Consider the following 14,237-nt stretch of genomic DNA (forward strand, 5'->3'; position numbering starts at 1 on the left):
AAATGTCAGCTAATGAAATATAGTACAGTAGTCCCTTGCTATTTTGCAGTTCAGCTTTGGCAGACTCCCTGTTTGAGTTTTCAAAACATATTCATTGAAATGATTTACGGCGGATTTTTCACTATATTGCAGGATTGTACAGTACAGTACACATAAGTTGTTAAAATTACAAGTTTAGAAAATGGTTAACATTAGAAGTTTTTTAAAAGTGTGGGAAGGGTTTATAAGAGTGTAGGAAGGGTTTATAAAGCCTTGAAATGTACATAAATACTAAAATAAATATAATATCTCTACTTTGCTGATTTTCACTTATCGTGGTGGGGGGGTGGTCTGGAACATAACCAGGGCCTGGGGAGATAGCCCAGTGGCATAAGTTCCTGCCTGGTAAGAATAAGGTCCCGAGTTCCATCCCTGGTACTGCAAAAGAATAAATAAAAAGGCGAGGGACCACTGTCCTGTGTACACTGGAGCCCAGAAAAGGGGAGAAAGTCATTTGCAAGTGACTGTGGCAAAAAAAGAAGGTGTGAAGAATCAACACAGAGCCAGATCAAGCCCATCCTGGCAGAGAACTAACATTCCATCAGATGATAACAGAAGCTTAGAAGAAAAATAGACCCCTGTTGCAGAAGACGACCTAAAGCATAGTAAATGATGTAAGACTGCAGGAGGCAAAGGAATGGCTAGCTCTGGGTAGAGGGTCAGAGATGTACTTGAGGTTCTTCAAATGGGCCCCAAGAAGAGAAGGAGCTGGCCACCCTAGCAAGACAAAGATATGTCACTTGGAGGCACCAGAAGGGCCAAGCGCAAGCCTGGGACAGTTGGGGCAACTCCTAGGCTTTCCTGTGGCTGCTAGTGAGCCACTCCTTCTTCAGAAGAGCCAAATTTAAATGCAAGAGTGGAGACATTTTGTGGCGGAGAGTGAGACAAGGTCTAGCTATATGTTTTCGGCTGGCCTTGATCTCACAGGGATCCTCCTGTCCCAGCTTCCCGGGAATTATAGGGCTGTGCTGCTGCACCAAGATATTTAGATTTCACTCTTACAGAGGCTGTTAGGAGATGACTGACCTGCTCAGAACAAAAGGAGGAAAGACTGCAGGAGAGTGGATAAGGGGTTGGCCAACTGACCCATGTGAGCAGGAAGAGACCGAGCCTGGAACAGGGGCAGTGGCATGCATGCTACTGAACAGTTATGGACTGGAACAGTTTGCCTGTGTGTGACTGGAGGACGGAGGACACTGGGCAGAGGCACCAAGGAATAGCAGGCTTGGGGCTGGCTGGCTGCAGGAGTTTTCTGTGTCAGCCCAGGGAGAGGTGCTGGGCTTATTACAGAAAACAGACCAAACAGGAGCTGAAAGGACACAGAGGTCAGGAAGCAGTTTATTACACTGGTGGGCTTCAAATTAGGAGGATCTCTCTCAAAGAGTCAGACCCGGCCCCCTTCTGGGGGGTTCAGGGCTTTTAAAGGGAAAGTGCAGTAGGAGTTACAAAGGCAGATGTACTGGTTGATATACTGTGTCAACTTGAGAAGTTTAGAAATTCAATTAAGTGACTCAGCAGAGAACCAGGGTTCTTACTTTGTAAACATCCTCATCCTGTGCACCAGGAGGGCATGGAGGTTGTGTGAGCTCTACACTCCCTGGGAGAGAGGCTTGCTGGAAGCTGCAGCTGCTGCCCCTCCCTTTGCTCCTCACTGTTGCCGCTGCCATGAACTGTCGTGTGCCGCTCTGCCTTAGAACCAGCCCAGTGTGGGCTGAAACCTCCTCTCACCACGAGCTAAATCAACCTTTCTTTCCTTAATTTTGGGTATCGGTATTTTGCCCTAACAATGAGCAAAAAGTAACCGAGACAGCAGATTTGGTGCATATGATTGGAGGGTTGGATGAATCGTGAGTTGCTGAGGGAATTTGAACATCTCAAGTGACATCGTAAGGCTATCTGTTATACAAAGCATGGTTATGCAAAGGAAGAAATTTCCTGTTCTATTTCAAGTTACATTGCAAGGTCATCAATTATACAGAGGCAGCAGAGACAGGGGTTACACAAGGGAAGAAATGTTCTGTTATTGGGCCTGGGCAGGCTTTTCTTTAAAAATTGTCATTTCCCCCCTTCAGACCCAGAGTCTTGGAGAAGAGCCCGGGAAAGGGAAGCCACCCGGAGCTCCACCCTCGGAGGCCCGCCTGGGGCTAGGTCGAGTCTTGGGAATAGTTAGGAGCATGGGGAGGGCAGCGGAGGAGAAGCAGAGGCGAGCGCTGGGGGGTTGACCCTGGAGCAGTAGGCCCGCCTGGGAGGCCCTGGGAAGATACTGATGGGAAATGAAGGCACCGGAAAAGCACCCGTATACACAGGGAAATAAGGAGAAGGGAAAGGGGTTGGGGGCAGAGAGTGGAGCCCAGAACGAACACGGGGAAATCGCGAAGACAGCGCTGAGTCTTTGAAGGCTGACTTTACAAAAGATCAGGATTCTTTGGAATCAAACAAAGCCCTGCTGCGGATGAAAGTCAGGAAGCGTCTGTTCTGCTTGGGGAGGTGGCTAGTGACAGGGGGAGGTCAGAGCTCCAGAGGTGGCAGTGTCCGAGCTCCTACACGTGCACAAGCTCATTGCTGCCACCTTCAGACCTGCAGTTACTGCCTGCGTGGCCTTTCCGACATTTCCACGGGGCATCGGAAAGGCAAGAGGCTGGAGCCACACGAGCCACATCAAGTGTTCTCGCTGCCAGGAGAGAGAAGGACGCTTGTACAGACAGCAGCAGGGTCATGTCCCTAAGTCCCCTTTACCCTCAAATCAGGCACATCAGTAACGGAACAGCGTCTTTGGCTGCAGCTTCCTCTTTTACACCTTTCAGATGTCTGTGGGCTCTAACCACGGAGTTTATTAAAGGTTAAGCCTTTAAGAATTTTTTATATAATATGAAAAAGGATACACAGTGTATTATATGTCTAAGATATGGGAGTATTAAACTTTATATTTTTTATTTTTAAATTTAATTTTTTTTTGAATGTTTCTCTATGCTGTTAAGGCTGGTATTGAATTCATTTTGTAGCCCAGGCGGGCCTCCAACATGCAGCACTTCCCCCTTCCTCAGCCTTCGGCATGCTAGGGATAACAGCACTTGGCTACCACACCCGGAAAACTCTAAATTTTAAAGGAAACAAATATTACAGTAAAATGCATATGTTTTTTTTTAATCATTATAGCTGTATTTGTGCATTCTCTTATGATAGAAAAGATTTTCAGAGCGAAAGTTTAAGTATTTGTGGTTGATATTTATCCGTTCTACAAAATTCTTGAGTCTCCTTGGTTCTTGGAGGTGGACAGAAGGCCCCAGGGCAGTGGGCAGAAAGCTCCTGCGACCCCTGGAGCTCAGCGTCTGGGGTGCGGGTCTAGGCGGCCTCCAGGGGCTCCAGGATGTGCGGGGCTGGGCCGGAGCTGGCGCTGGGCTGAGAGCGTGGGCGGTTCCTCGCCTGCCAGCTCAGCACTGCGGTGCCATGCACAGTGCCCACAAACACCCATCTGGGGCTGATGGGCCGAGGCTGGGCTTCAGCCTCCATTAAAAGAATAGAGGTGAGCCACTCCATACATAGGCCCCAGTGGCCTAATGGATAAGGCACTGGCCTCCTAAGCCAGGGATTGTGGGTTCGAGTCCCACCTGGGGTAAAAGGCTTGTTTTTTAGGTTATATCCCAGTCAGGGCCCTCGAATTGACGTGGACCCCGGCTCCACTCAAGATATATTGCAGGGGTGCCCTTGGGGGAGGGGCGTCTGTGGCGCATCGGACGGAAGAAACCCTCGTGCAGGACAGAACGTGGTCTAGCAGGCTCGCAGCTTTTGCCTGCGCGGGCCCACACCGTTTTGATCCAGCTCCTAGGTAGAAAATGGGTCACGACTTCAGTGGGATCGCTAGAACAGACACCAGAGGCTGGGGCTCGAGACCTGGCTTCAGGGATAAAAAACACTCGGATGGCAGAGTGGACAGCCATTGCTCCGCAGAGGAAGGGTACAAAAAGTGTGCTACGAGTAAGAAGCGTACCACCCAAAACAGGACTCGAACCCAAGATCCCTAGTTTAGGCGACCAGAGCCTTATCCACTGGGCCACTAGGGTGCAGTAACAAATTCTCTTCACGTGGCCCATGATAGCGCGCACCAGGGCACATGGCCAAAGCCTTCAGGCTGTGGCGGTGCACGCCCACACCGGGGCGGGGGCTGGGTCTCCGGACGGCTTGGGAAAGAGCCTCAGTTAGGGGCGGGGCGGCGGGACCGAGTGTTCGCTGTAATCCGCCTAAAGTCGGGGAGCGATCCGAGGTACTGGTCCACGCGCCATTCCGCGGGCCGTGAAGTAGATCGAACCCTGTGTGTTCTGATCTGAAGTCAGACGCCCTATCAATTAAGCCACACGATCACGGCACTCAGAGGAAGGGGGAGGAGTCGCAGTCGGATCCCCGTGTCCCCCCCCCAACCCTCACACCCCTGCTTGCGTAAGTGTACACTTAAGCTACTCCGGCTGGCGCTGACGCCGTCGCTGCTGGAAGTCACCAGCGCCGCGGAGCCGACCAGGAAACTAGCCCTTGTAGTCACCAAATATAGGTCCTGGTAAGACGGACTGGTCAAGGAGACCGCGTGGCCTAATGGATAAGGCGTCTGACTTCGGATCAGAAGATTGAGGGTTCGAGTCCCTTCGTGGTCGCAATGTTTTAATCCCGATAACTGGCCTACATTAGATGGCAGCCGCTGCCCTTGTTTTAGATGTAAAAAGGGCGTCAGACCCGTGTGGACCTCCACCCTCTCTAAAGGGTCGGGTTACCGAGCTCTTAGGGCTTTTTAAATCCAGAGCCTTCCGCCTGTGACGTCATTACGCAGCCCACGGCGTCACAGTTTAAGGGGCATGTGATCGAGTGCCGTTTTCGTCAAGCCCCAGTGGCCTAATGGATAAGGCACTGGCCTCCTAAGCCAGGGATTGTGGGTTCGAGTCCCATCTGGGGTGAGCTACGCCCAACTTTTCGGTTTTTTATTTATTTTTTGAGACAGGGTATCACTGTGTATAGTTTAGGCGATGGGCACGTGGGGCCCCGTATTTTGTCGTCTATGTGAGCTGCTGCCAACAGCTCCCTCCTAAGATGCTTCTGCAAGCTGTGTGTTCTGTGTGTTCGTTGCTAACTTCAGACAGGAGGAGAAGCACTGCTCCGTCAATGCAGAGGAGCAGGAGCTGCCAGGGAGCAGGGCTGGGAATCACAGGTAGCACACCAGGCACGCCCCTGCAGCCCACCTGGCCTTCAGAGATTGTAGAAAGCTTTCCTATCTATTCGCATAGCCCACACAACAGCCCTGGTGGTGGGGAGGAAGGTGGTCAAAGACACATTAAAAAAAAAAAAAAAAAAAACGAACCTGTGCTGTGACAAAGCGGACTCGTGTTCCTGGAGGTTGGATGTAGCTTCAGAAGTGTGTGGCTTCTAGGGGCCAGCTACTGTCTGGTTTTTGCCTGAATAGACGAGCTCTCCTTGGGAAGATCAAAAGATGAACACTTGTGATCTTTGCAATTTCCTGTCTATATGTTTATTTTATCCTTTGGTAAGAATGTTTATTTTTTTTAAATGTCCTCTTCTGGCTATAAAGATATTAATTTTTAAGGAGTTGTGAGTGGCCTTTTGGGGACAGACTTCCTAGCAAGTGAAATAAATGAAGAAAGATGGCATTGTTTCATCAGATTCTCCTAAGTCCTTGATTCAAAACAGTTTAAAACCTACTATTCCTTGTTCTTCTGTAAAAGAAAAATGCAACAAACTAGAAAGCAGACTCCTGTCCCTTCTCCAGGGCCAGACAGGATTCTCTCCACCCCAGTCCCCAGGTTGGATGGATGCTACTTGGAAACGAGCGGTGGCACCTACGCCTGACCACCTGGGGGCGGCAGCGGGTCTCCAGCCTGGACCGCAGGAGTCCCTCGCGGGGTCTTTGCTGGGGTTCCGATGCAATCCCTCCAAACCTTCTCTAGGCCTGCGCCGATGGAGCCCACGTTTCAGTGAGATCGGACAGTAAGTGAGGAAGGTAATATGGCAATTTCAAGCATAGAGGCAGTGGGAGCCTATTAATTATGGAGTCAGAGAAGGGACATCGGGTCTAGCTCTGTGGGAAGGGGACAGGCACATAAGGGGTTTCTGAGCAGAGGACTGCAAAAGGTGACTATCTTGTCATCCTCAGAACACCTGTTCGGGGATGGATACCCCGTCTATCTCATAGGTTTGTGGTGGAAGGTAAATGATAAATATATGTGTAAAATGATTAGGATTATTTTTAAAAAATGATTAGGATTATAGGGTAACTCGAGAACGTTTTTCTGGTGGTGGTGGTATTGAGGATCGAACTGAAGCCCTCACAGATAGAAGCACACGGCACATGTTGGAGTACCGAGCTACTCCTGCCCCATCATCATTTACTGAACTGCTGTCTGTCGCATTATTTATGGTTTGTGTATGATCCTCTAAGGATTTGTTTCTTACATTTCTTCTCTTCCACTCGTAATGAATCTCTATGAAGACTTTTAAACACCAAGCACAAGGTTAGGTCTTGGGGAACATTCTATCTAGCGCGGTCCGGACAGCCGGCCACCGAGGCAGTGCTTGGGCCCGGCGGAGCTGCTGAAGGCGCCGCCTTCCGTCCCGCACACTCGGGCTCTGCCCAGACCCAAGCGGGCGCTGCTCTCGCAGCCTGACCCCCACAGCCATTACTACTTATATTCACAAGATGATAGTAATCCCTTGGGATGTGCGGATACCCAGCCCGTACTCAGGTCGCTCCACTGTCTCAAGGATAATTTCTCTGCTAATTGGCACAACTCCATATCCAGATCAGCCCAACACGCATCCTTTCCGTCTTGGGTCCCTTGCATTTCTTTTAACCTCATTCTGCCTTTCCTGCCCGACATCATTAACCTTCTGAAAACAAGTTTAGTTTTCCTGTCCTCTAGAATACCCCACATTTCAGATTTATCTGTTTTTTTTCCTTTTGGCTGGCTTAGGCTGGCTTCAGGTGAGGATCTGGGGATCGAACCACAGCATCCTGATTGCTTTAAGTGGCTGCTTCAAAAAAGCAGTCAGCCTCAGGTTACTGTGGTTCAATCCCCACAACTGCAACCAGCCAAACACTCCCTAAAGGCATTCTGAGCCAGCCCCCCCCCAAAAAAAAAAAATCCTTAAACAACTGAGTTATGGGCAGGCCCATTGAACTCAGGGCACTGCACTTGCTAGGCAGGCACTGCGCTGTTGATCTACATTCCCACTCCAATCTGTTTCTTCATGGTGTCCTTTAACCTGTTCCTCTAAACTAGAATTTAGTTTTTTTTCCCACGATTATCAGGAGGAATGCTTGGAAAAAAATTGCCCTTGTCAGTGTATGTTATTTATCTTGAAATTGTTGTTTAAAGGCCTGATAAACGCTTGTTTTCTCCTTGAATGCCTGTTCATAGAGCAGTAAGTTAGTATGTCCAATCAAGCCACGGACAGCCAGCTTACACTGATTTGGGATTGTCCAGTTTAAATTGTACTTCATAGAGTCTTTTCTGACTCAATCATGTTTTTTGTTTTATTTTTTTTAGGATTCTTTGAGACAGGGTCTCACTGTGTAGTCCAGGCCAGTCTTGAACTGTGTAGCCCAAGCTGGCCTTGAACTTGTGCCAGATCTCCTGCCTCAGGCTCCCAAGTGCTGGGATGACAGGTGTGCACCACCAGTAATGTGGCTCTGATGATGCTATTTTTGTTCTCACTTAACTTTGTAACCTGCTATAATGTACTTCCCCTGCTTCAGTCATAATCTTATTTTACTAATGGTTACCTTTACTTTCCAAATGTAAACTTAGGGGGTAGGGATGTCACCTAGTGGTAGGGCACGAGGGTAGCGTGTGTGAAACACTGGGTTTGACTCCTAGAACCCAAATAAATGTTAAAAAAAAAACAAAAACGCATGTGCAATTCAGTAACGTCCTATAAACTAAAAAGGGTGCTCCAGCCCCACCTTGTCTTGACTGAGCTGCTGAACCCCGCCAGGCACTGTTGTGTCTTGTAGGGAAACCTCCCCCCATGGCTCCCTCAGAAGCAGGGGACTCCTCTCATGCTACGGAACTTTCACAGGACTCCTGTGGAGGCTTTCTTTGATGGGCATGAGTTCCAACCATACTCCACATGTAAACTGGATTTATCTTGGAGTCGCCTTATCTTCACTTGGCTGTTGTCCGACTCCTCAGTTGGATGGCTGGGTGCCAGGCCAGTGACTCATTTTTGTTTTGGACATTAAAGGCACAGCCACCATTGAACATCTCCATCCACTCGGACTGTGTGACTTAGGTGCAACAGCATGGGCCTTACTGCCTCCCACCTTCAGCAGCCTCCAAGTCAGAAGGGACGGCTCCTCCCTGATCGCTTGCATCAGCGGAGCACAGACTTCACAGAAGTTATCAGCCCCCATTGTTCTTTTCTGATAAAGTCCATCTGTTGTATTTGCAGAAATACCGGGTTTAGTTTTAGTTTTGTTCAGACAGGGTCTTGCTATGGAATTCAGGCTGGTCTTGAACTCATGGCAATACTCCTGCCTTAGCCTCTGGACCGCCACGCAGGGCTAGTGTTTGACTTATGTGTGCTACCTGACTGCTACAGGACTGGCCCAATACACACCTGTAGGTACCTTTTTACCCTAACATAATGCCCATTTCCAGTGAGGCCACCACAGAGGAAAGGTTAACTCTATTAAGCTGAGAGGTCAGAATTATATATACATTTTTTTATTTTTAGCATCCAGAGTGTATGATGTAAGGGCCAGAGCTCTCCCCAAGACACAATTTTATAAATTCTCAATTGGCTGATGAGGCCAGTAGGGATACTTTTTCTTGTCTAATTTAGTTTCTGGGAAGGCTTCATTCAAGTCCTCAATGGTCATCTGATCAAACGGAATCATGTTATTCATTTTCTCCAGCTGGAAAGAACAGAAATAAATGTGTCAGTAAAGGAAACAGTGCCGTGGAGATGTAAAACAAGAATGCAAGGCAGGGGGCCAGAGATAGCTCAGCAGCACGAGGGCATGCCTGGCAAGTGCAAGGTTCTGAGTTCAATCCCCAGAACCAAAAACAAGAACAGAATCCAAGGCCAAGTGACTGCCGATGAATGAGAAACGTGTGTCTGTAAAAGAGAGAAAACCTACCAGGCAGCCTTACCTGTTTCTCATATTCTACAATCCGGGCCTTTGAGAGAGACACAAACTCAGCACAACTTTTCACCTGTAAGAGAAGAGAAAAATTCTGTTCTGAAACCAAGTTGTGCCCAGACCCTGGGGCTCCCAAGACATGTGGGGTCTCTAGCCTGCCCCGGCTTTCCTGCTGCCCTAGTGAGGGAGGCGCTTTAGGAGGCAAATCACAGCTTTTCCTGTCACTCACAAAGATGTCCAGGCAGGAAAATAGCTTAGGACACCCTTTCTCATTGGGGCTGGGCATAGAATGGTGAGGACAAACCCCGTGAGAGAACTCTGGTGGAACTATCTGGGCTCCAACGTGTGGCCCCAGGACTTTGTTTTTTTTTTGTTTTTTTTTTTTTTCGGAACTGGGGATTGAACTCAGGCGCTTGTGTTTGCCAGGGAAGCACTTATTCCACTGAGCTATCTCCCCAGCCCAGCCCCAGGACTTTGAAGCAAACAGGCATCTAAATACATCTTGAGTAATTTTTCTACCGAGTTCCTTGTTTTTAACAGTTTTGCTGCAGTCTGCCATATGCTACTATGAGCGACGCCTAATAAACACGTCCAACTGTGAGACCATGACCACCTTCAAAGTAGGGAGCACGCGTCTCTCCTCTCCCTCCCATCCCCAGGCCACCACAGATGAGTCGCAGCCTCTGGAGATTTAGGCATGTGCAATCTTGTGGTACACACTTTGCTCTTGTTGGCTTCTTATACCCAGCGTAATAATTTTGGCTTTTTTTTTTTTTTTTTTTTTGAGGAACCGGGGATTGAACTCAGGCCATTGCTCTTGCCAGGGAAGCACTTAGTCTATTGAGCTATCTCCCTGGCCCCCACTTTGGATTTCTTAACAGTTGATTCCTATTATTGTCAATTCCTTAATTTGAGGCTGGCCTAGACTACACAGTGATTACAAGGCTGGCCTGAACTACCTAGCAAGAACCTGTCTCAGAAAACAAAATGAAAAATATTTGAGAGCATCATTGGATCTAGAGGTGGAGGAAGAGAAGAGAGGTGGTGGGAGGGAGGGAGAGGAAGAGATGGAAAATAAAAAAGAATTAAGATGTGTTAAGGACATGTGCCAACTTACTATGACAAATATAATCGTTATGTTCTACAAACATTACTTATAAAAATAGAAGTAATTTTTTAAAAAGGAGCATCAACCACTTACATCTTCCTTTTCTTCAGCATCCACCAGGGCAGTATATTTATCCTCCGGCACAGGAATTTTCAGGGCGTTAAACTACAAATAGGGACAGGTAGGTTGTTAACAACGTACCCAGCAGTCTAAAGCAAAGGTTCAAAGCCATTATTCTCTAAGGTCCTATTAAAACACATTCTCCAGTCCAAGAGGGAACAGAACTACTAAAGTTTCCTGCATCTCTCATGTTGTGAAGTCAAAAGACTATTTTACTGGGGAAAGCAGCAGCCAAGCATGGTGGCATATGCCAGTAATTCCAGCCCTCAGGAGACTGAGGCAGGAGGACTGCCATGAGTTTAGGCCAGCTTGAACTACATAGCAAGATCTTAGTCTTTTTTTTTTTTTTTTAATAATGCAACCACAGTATTTTTAATTTTTTTAAAATTTTATTTATTTGTGTGTGTGTGTGTGTGTGGCCAGCTCAGCCCACCAAGGGGCGGGGCTGGCTGGCATGTGGTGCTGGGGGATTGAACTGCGGTTCCTGTGCTTTGCTAAGCTTGTTCTAAGTAGGTGCTTTAGACCACTGAGCCATCTCACCAGCCCCAAGATCTTAGTCTTAAAAAAAAAAAAGAAAGCAAAAGGGTTTTCTCAACCCTTTTACTCACTCGGGACCTTGGAAAATTCTTTATTACAGGAAACTTCTGTATTCTCACCTGGAATACCACCCCCCCAATACACACATACACATAAAAACAGGTGGACTTAGTGCCTCATATTCTAAAGAATTCTGAAGAAATTATGACTTTCTTTGTTAACAATGCATGGCACCAAGTAGGCCCTCCATAAGCATCTTCTAATGAACAGGTAAATTAACCTCTGATACTGAGACTTAATGTGTATCCAAGCAGGATGAGTAGATAAGAAATTACAGCTCTAAGGAAAGGAAAGGGGGGGGGGAGTAGAAAAAAAACCCAAAACAAACAGGGAAGCAGTAGAAAAGCTATCAGTTGGTACCAGAGAAAGATACTCTGGTTCCCAGAAGCAAGGCCATGTAGTACTGCTGCATGAAGACACCCTGAACAGCCTGTACCTAGTCACCATTAAAACCTACCACCGCAAGGCCCTTGGCCACATCTTTTTAAAACTTTCTTTAGGATCAAAGTGTGAAGGGTAACACCCGCCCCTCTTCCTTGGCTGTAACCTTGAATATGTAATTATCCGCCTTCTTGCCACATTACTAGACCCACGCTTTAGCTATCTTCAATCTTACCTTCTTTTCAAAGTCATCCACCAAGCCTGCCTTGGCCACATTGGCCTTGTAGTAAGCCCAGTCAATCACTGGTGGTTTCTCAGACAGAGAAGCCAACCTGCTCACAGAAAAAAGCAAATGTTAGGACTGTTCCATGAACAAGAGAACATGCACACTGAAATTTCTGGTTTTTTATTCCTTTGGCCTTGAGTGTTGTCATGCATTTCTTGTGTAGCAATATGAAAATGCAAAACACAAATATTTATTTGAAAAGTGAGTATTTTTTTTTTTTAATTTTTTGTCAGAAGACTATCGGAAATTTGTAATTCTAAAACACTGGCCCCAGATTTGGTGCCAAGTCTAGAGCTCCCACTGAGAAACATACTGACCTGGTGCTGAGGGTCTCATTCCAGGCCTTCAGAGAGTTAGCAACAGCCTTTTGGTTTCCAGGTATGATCTCCCCAAAAGCTACCCAGTCAATGGCTTTCAGAGCCAGTTTGCGCCCAGCCATCTTGGGATCCTGGAAAATAAGTCAAATCACAACAGTGCTCTTGGCGCGCCCCTTGAAGAACGGCGGTCAGCAATATACAAGTGTTCAAGAAAGAGATCCCACCGGGTGTGGTGGTACACAACTGTAATCCTAGCCCTGAGGAGGCAGAGGCAGAGGCAGGAGGATCACTGCAAGTTCGAGACCAGTCTGGGATACATAGTGAATTCAAGGCCAGCCTGAACTGCCTCTCAAGACCCTATCTCAAAAAGAAAACACAAGCAAACAAAAGATCAGCACCCTTTGAGCAGCTGGAGGCCTATTTATTTTTTATTTTATATTGGTGGCCAGCTCATCCCACCTTGGGATTGGGGCTGGCCAAGCATGTGGTGCCAGGGACTAAGCCATGGTACCTGTGCTTGCCTAAACAGGTGCTTTAGACTGCTGAGTTATCTCACCGGCCCTGGAGTCTATTTATGAAGTAGAGAAATTAAAATTAAGTCAGAGAAGAATGGTTTAGCTTCTCAAATTCAAGCTACGTAACCTGGAATACAAATACAGTATATTCTTTCCCACTAGACTGCTCTCCCTCTACCCCTAACTCCTTAAAAGTCCAGCTCTCTACTTTTCCCTCTCAATGTCTTTGGAAATGTCCACCCAGACTGTTTGACTCATGGATTCCCTAGGTATACCGAACGTGACCCATACTGAAACTTCGATAAGGTTTAATAAAGCACACCGTGGGAGAGAGCCCATCTATAAGCTGAGTTATGAACTCAGCTTAGCTCAGGCCATTGAAATTATCAAATGAAATTGTGTACGTCCACTTATACTTTTATACAAATTCAAGAGGCTGTTCTCTCCCGCCCAGAATGCTCATACACCTGAACCTTCTTCCGTGTGATTACCTCTCACAACATGGGAACATGAGAAGGTGGAAAGTGGTTGCAGCCTTTACACCAAGGCAAAATAAGATCAGAAGAACATATTAGAAGATTGCAAAGTCAAAGGTCTCTACAAGCTGTGGAGTCCAAGCGAGGACGAAATCTTCCTTTGGATCTTAAACAGAAAGGTATCAAACACCTGCCCCTTCCTTTCCTTCTCAGGATCGTTCGTCTCCTACAAGGGAGCGGAGAGGGTTTTTGAAAGCAGTTAACTTTTAAAGATGCCAGAGAACTAAGCGCCCTTATAGACACTTTTCCAAACACCAGAAGAGTCTTAAAGGTTTTTTTGTTTGTTTATTGTTTAATCCCCCAGAGCCTAGAACAGGTCATGCGCATAACCAAGCTGCTCGATGAAAATCAGTTCCTACTGAAAGGCTCCGCACTTGAAAAACTGAACACTGCACAAGCTGGAACTCTGGGGGCCTCTAGATCGGGGGAGGGGACGCAGTCGTGCGGCCTCCCGAGTCCCTCAGCAACTTAACACTATGTCTGTGTAACGTTCTCTCAAAACCCAAATTGCACTACCGAGGTGGCCGCGCTGGCACGAGACCAAACGAGATAGCTTGTGGCAAAACCTGAACAGCCGCGGCCGGGCCCCGCGACCTCGCGCGCCCAGGAGAGGTGAGGAAGGGCTCGCGAGGTAAAACACCGCTACCACCCCCCCTCTGCTAGCGCAGAACACCGAGTCCGACCTCCTCGGCGGAGGAGGCCCAACAAAGCTCGGCGCAAGGTCTGCAAAACGCAGAGCGAAAAACTGACCCAATCTCAGACACAGCTCCGAACGCGACTCACCTTCACCGACCCGGTGAAGCAAAGTCCCCGCAGCGAGTAACGGAAGTGGGTTAACGGAAGGGCCGCCCCCCAGCCAATCCCAAAGCCCAAAACTCGGGCTTTGCGTCACAAATCAGCCAATACAGATGGAGACTGCTTCCGGAAGTCCCGCCTCCTAGGGCGAGTGCCGCGCCTGCGCTCCCGGGGACCCCGCGGGTTGGGGAGAGCCCCCCTTCCCGCCTCCCCCGCCCCCTCCCCCTCCCCCGCCTATGGGACGGCCCAGCTTTCCCTGCGGAGGAATGGGCCGGCCGGGCGATGCGCGGGCGGCACCAGCGGCGGCCGCTCTAGATGGCTGAGCTGCAGCTGGACCCAGCGATGGCGGGGCTGGGAGGGGGTGGCCATGGGACGGTCGGCTGGTGTTCGCGGGTGGAGCC

At 48.3% G+C, this 14,237-nt stretch overlaps 2 protein-coding genes and 3 non-coding genes across 6 annotated transcripts in view; 4 read left to right on the forward strand and 1 right to left on the reverse strand.

Annotated features, from left to right (window-relative positions):
- The first annotated feature begins 3,582 nt into the window (after positions 1–3,582).
- Trnar-ccu lies at positions 3,583–3,655 on the forward strand. The gene has a single exon. It is a non-coding gene; the product is annotated as a tRNA-Arg (tRNA).
- Positions 3,656–4,609: 954 nt separating this feature from the next.
- On the forward strand, positions 4,610–4,682 carry Trnar-ucg. The gene has a single exon. It is a non-coding gene; the product is annotated as a tRNA-Arg (tRNA).
- Positions 4,683–4,906: 224 nt separating this feature from the next.
- Positions 4,907–4,979, forward strand: Trnar-ccu. Its single transcript has one exon. It is a non-coding gene; the product is annotated as a tRNA-Arg (tRNA).
- Positions 4,980–8,733: 3,754 nt separating this feature from the next.
- Atp5pd (ATP synthase peripheral stalk subunit d) lies at positions 8,734–13,909 on the reverse strand. 2 transcript variants are annotated; one of them, XM_004630086.2, is made up of 6 exons: positions 13,825–13,909; positions 11,991–12,121; positions 11,623–11,719; positions 10,383–10,454; positions 9,192–9,254; positions 8,734–8,953 (listed from the first exon to the last, which is right to left on the reverse strand). In XM_004630086.2, the coding sequence occupies exons 2-6, from the start codon at positions 12,110–12,112 to the stop codon at positions 8,822–8,824; spliced, it is 486 nt and encodes a 161-aa protein (XP_004630143.1). In that variant the 5' UTR covers positions 12,113–12,121; positions 13,825–13,909; the 3' UTR covers positions 8,734–8,821. The 2 variants fall into 2 exon arrangements, with proteins under 2 accessions (XP_004630143.1, XP_023569943.1); XM_023714175.1 differs by having other exon boundaries at positions 13,792–13,855.
- A 206-nt stretch (positions 13,910–14,115) lies between these two features.
- The window catches only part of Kctd2 (potassium channel tetramerization domain containing 2), an 18,938-nt gene continuing 18,816 nt past the window's right edge, over positions 14,116–14,237 (forward strand). Inside the window, 2 exon segments of the mRNA XM_023714110.1 lie at positions 14,116–14,217; positions 14,220–14,237. The exon segment at positions 14,220–14,237 is cut by the window's right edge and continues 273 nt beyond it. Of these exon segments, the coding sequence (XP_023569878.1) occupies positions 14,152–14,217; positions 14,220–14,237 (84 nt within the window). The 5' untranslated portion in view covers positions 14,116–14,151.

Source organism: Octodon degus, unplaced genomic scaffold (assembly GCF_000260255.1).
Source record: "Octodon degus isolate 3935 unplaced genomic scaffold, OctDeg1.0 scaffold00033, whole genome shotgun sequence".
NCBI lineage: Eukaryota > Metazoa > Chordata > Mammalia > Rodentia > Octodontidae > Octodon > Octodon degus.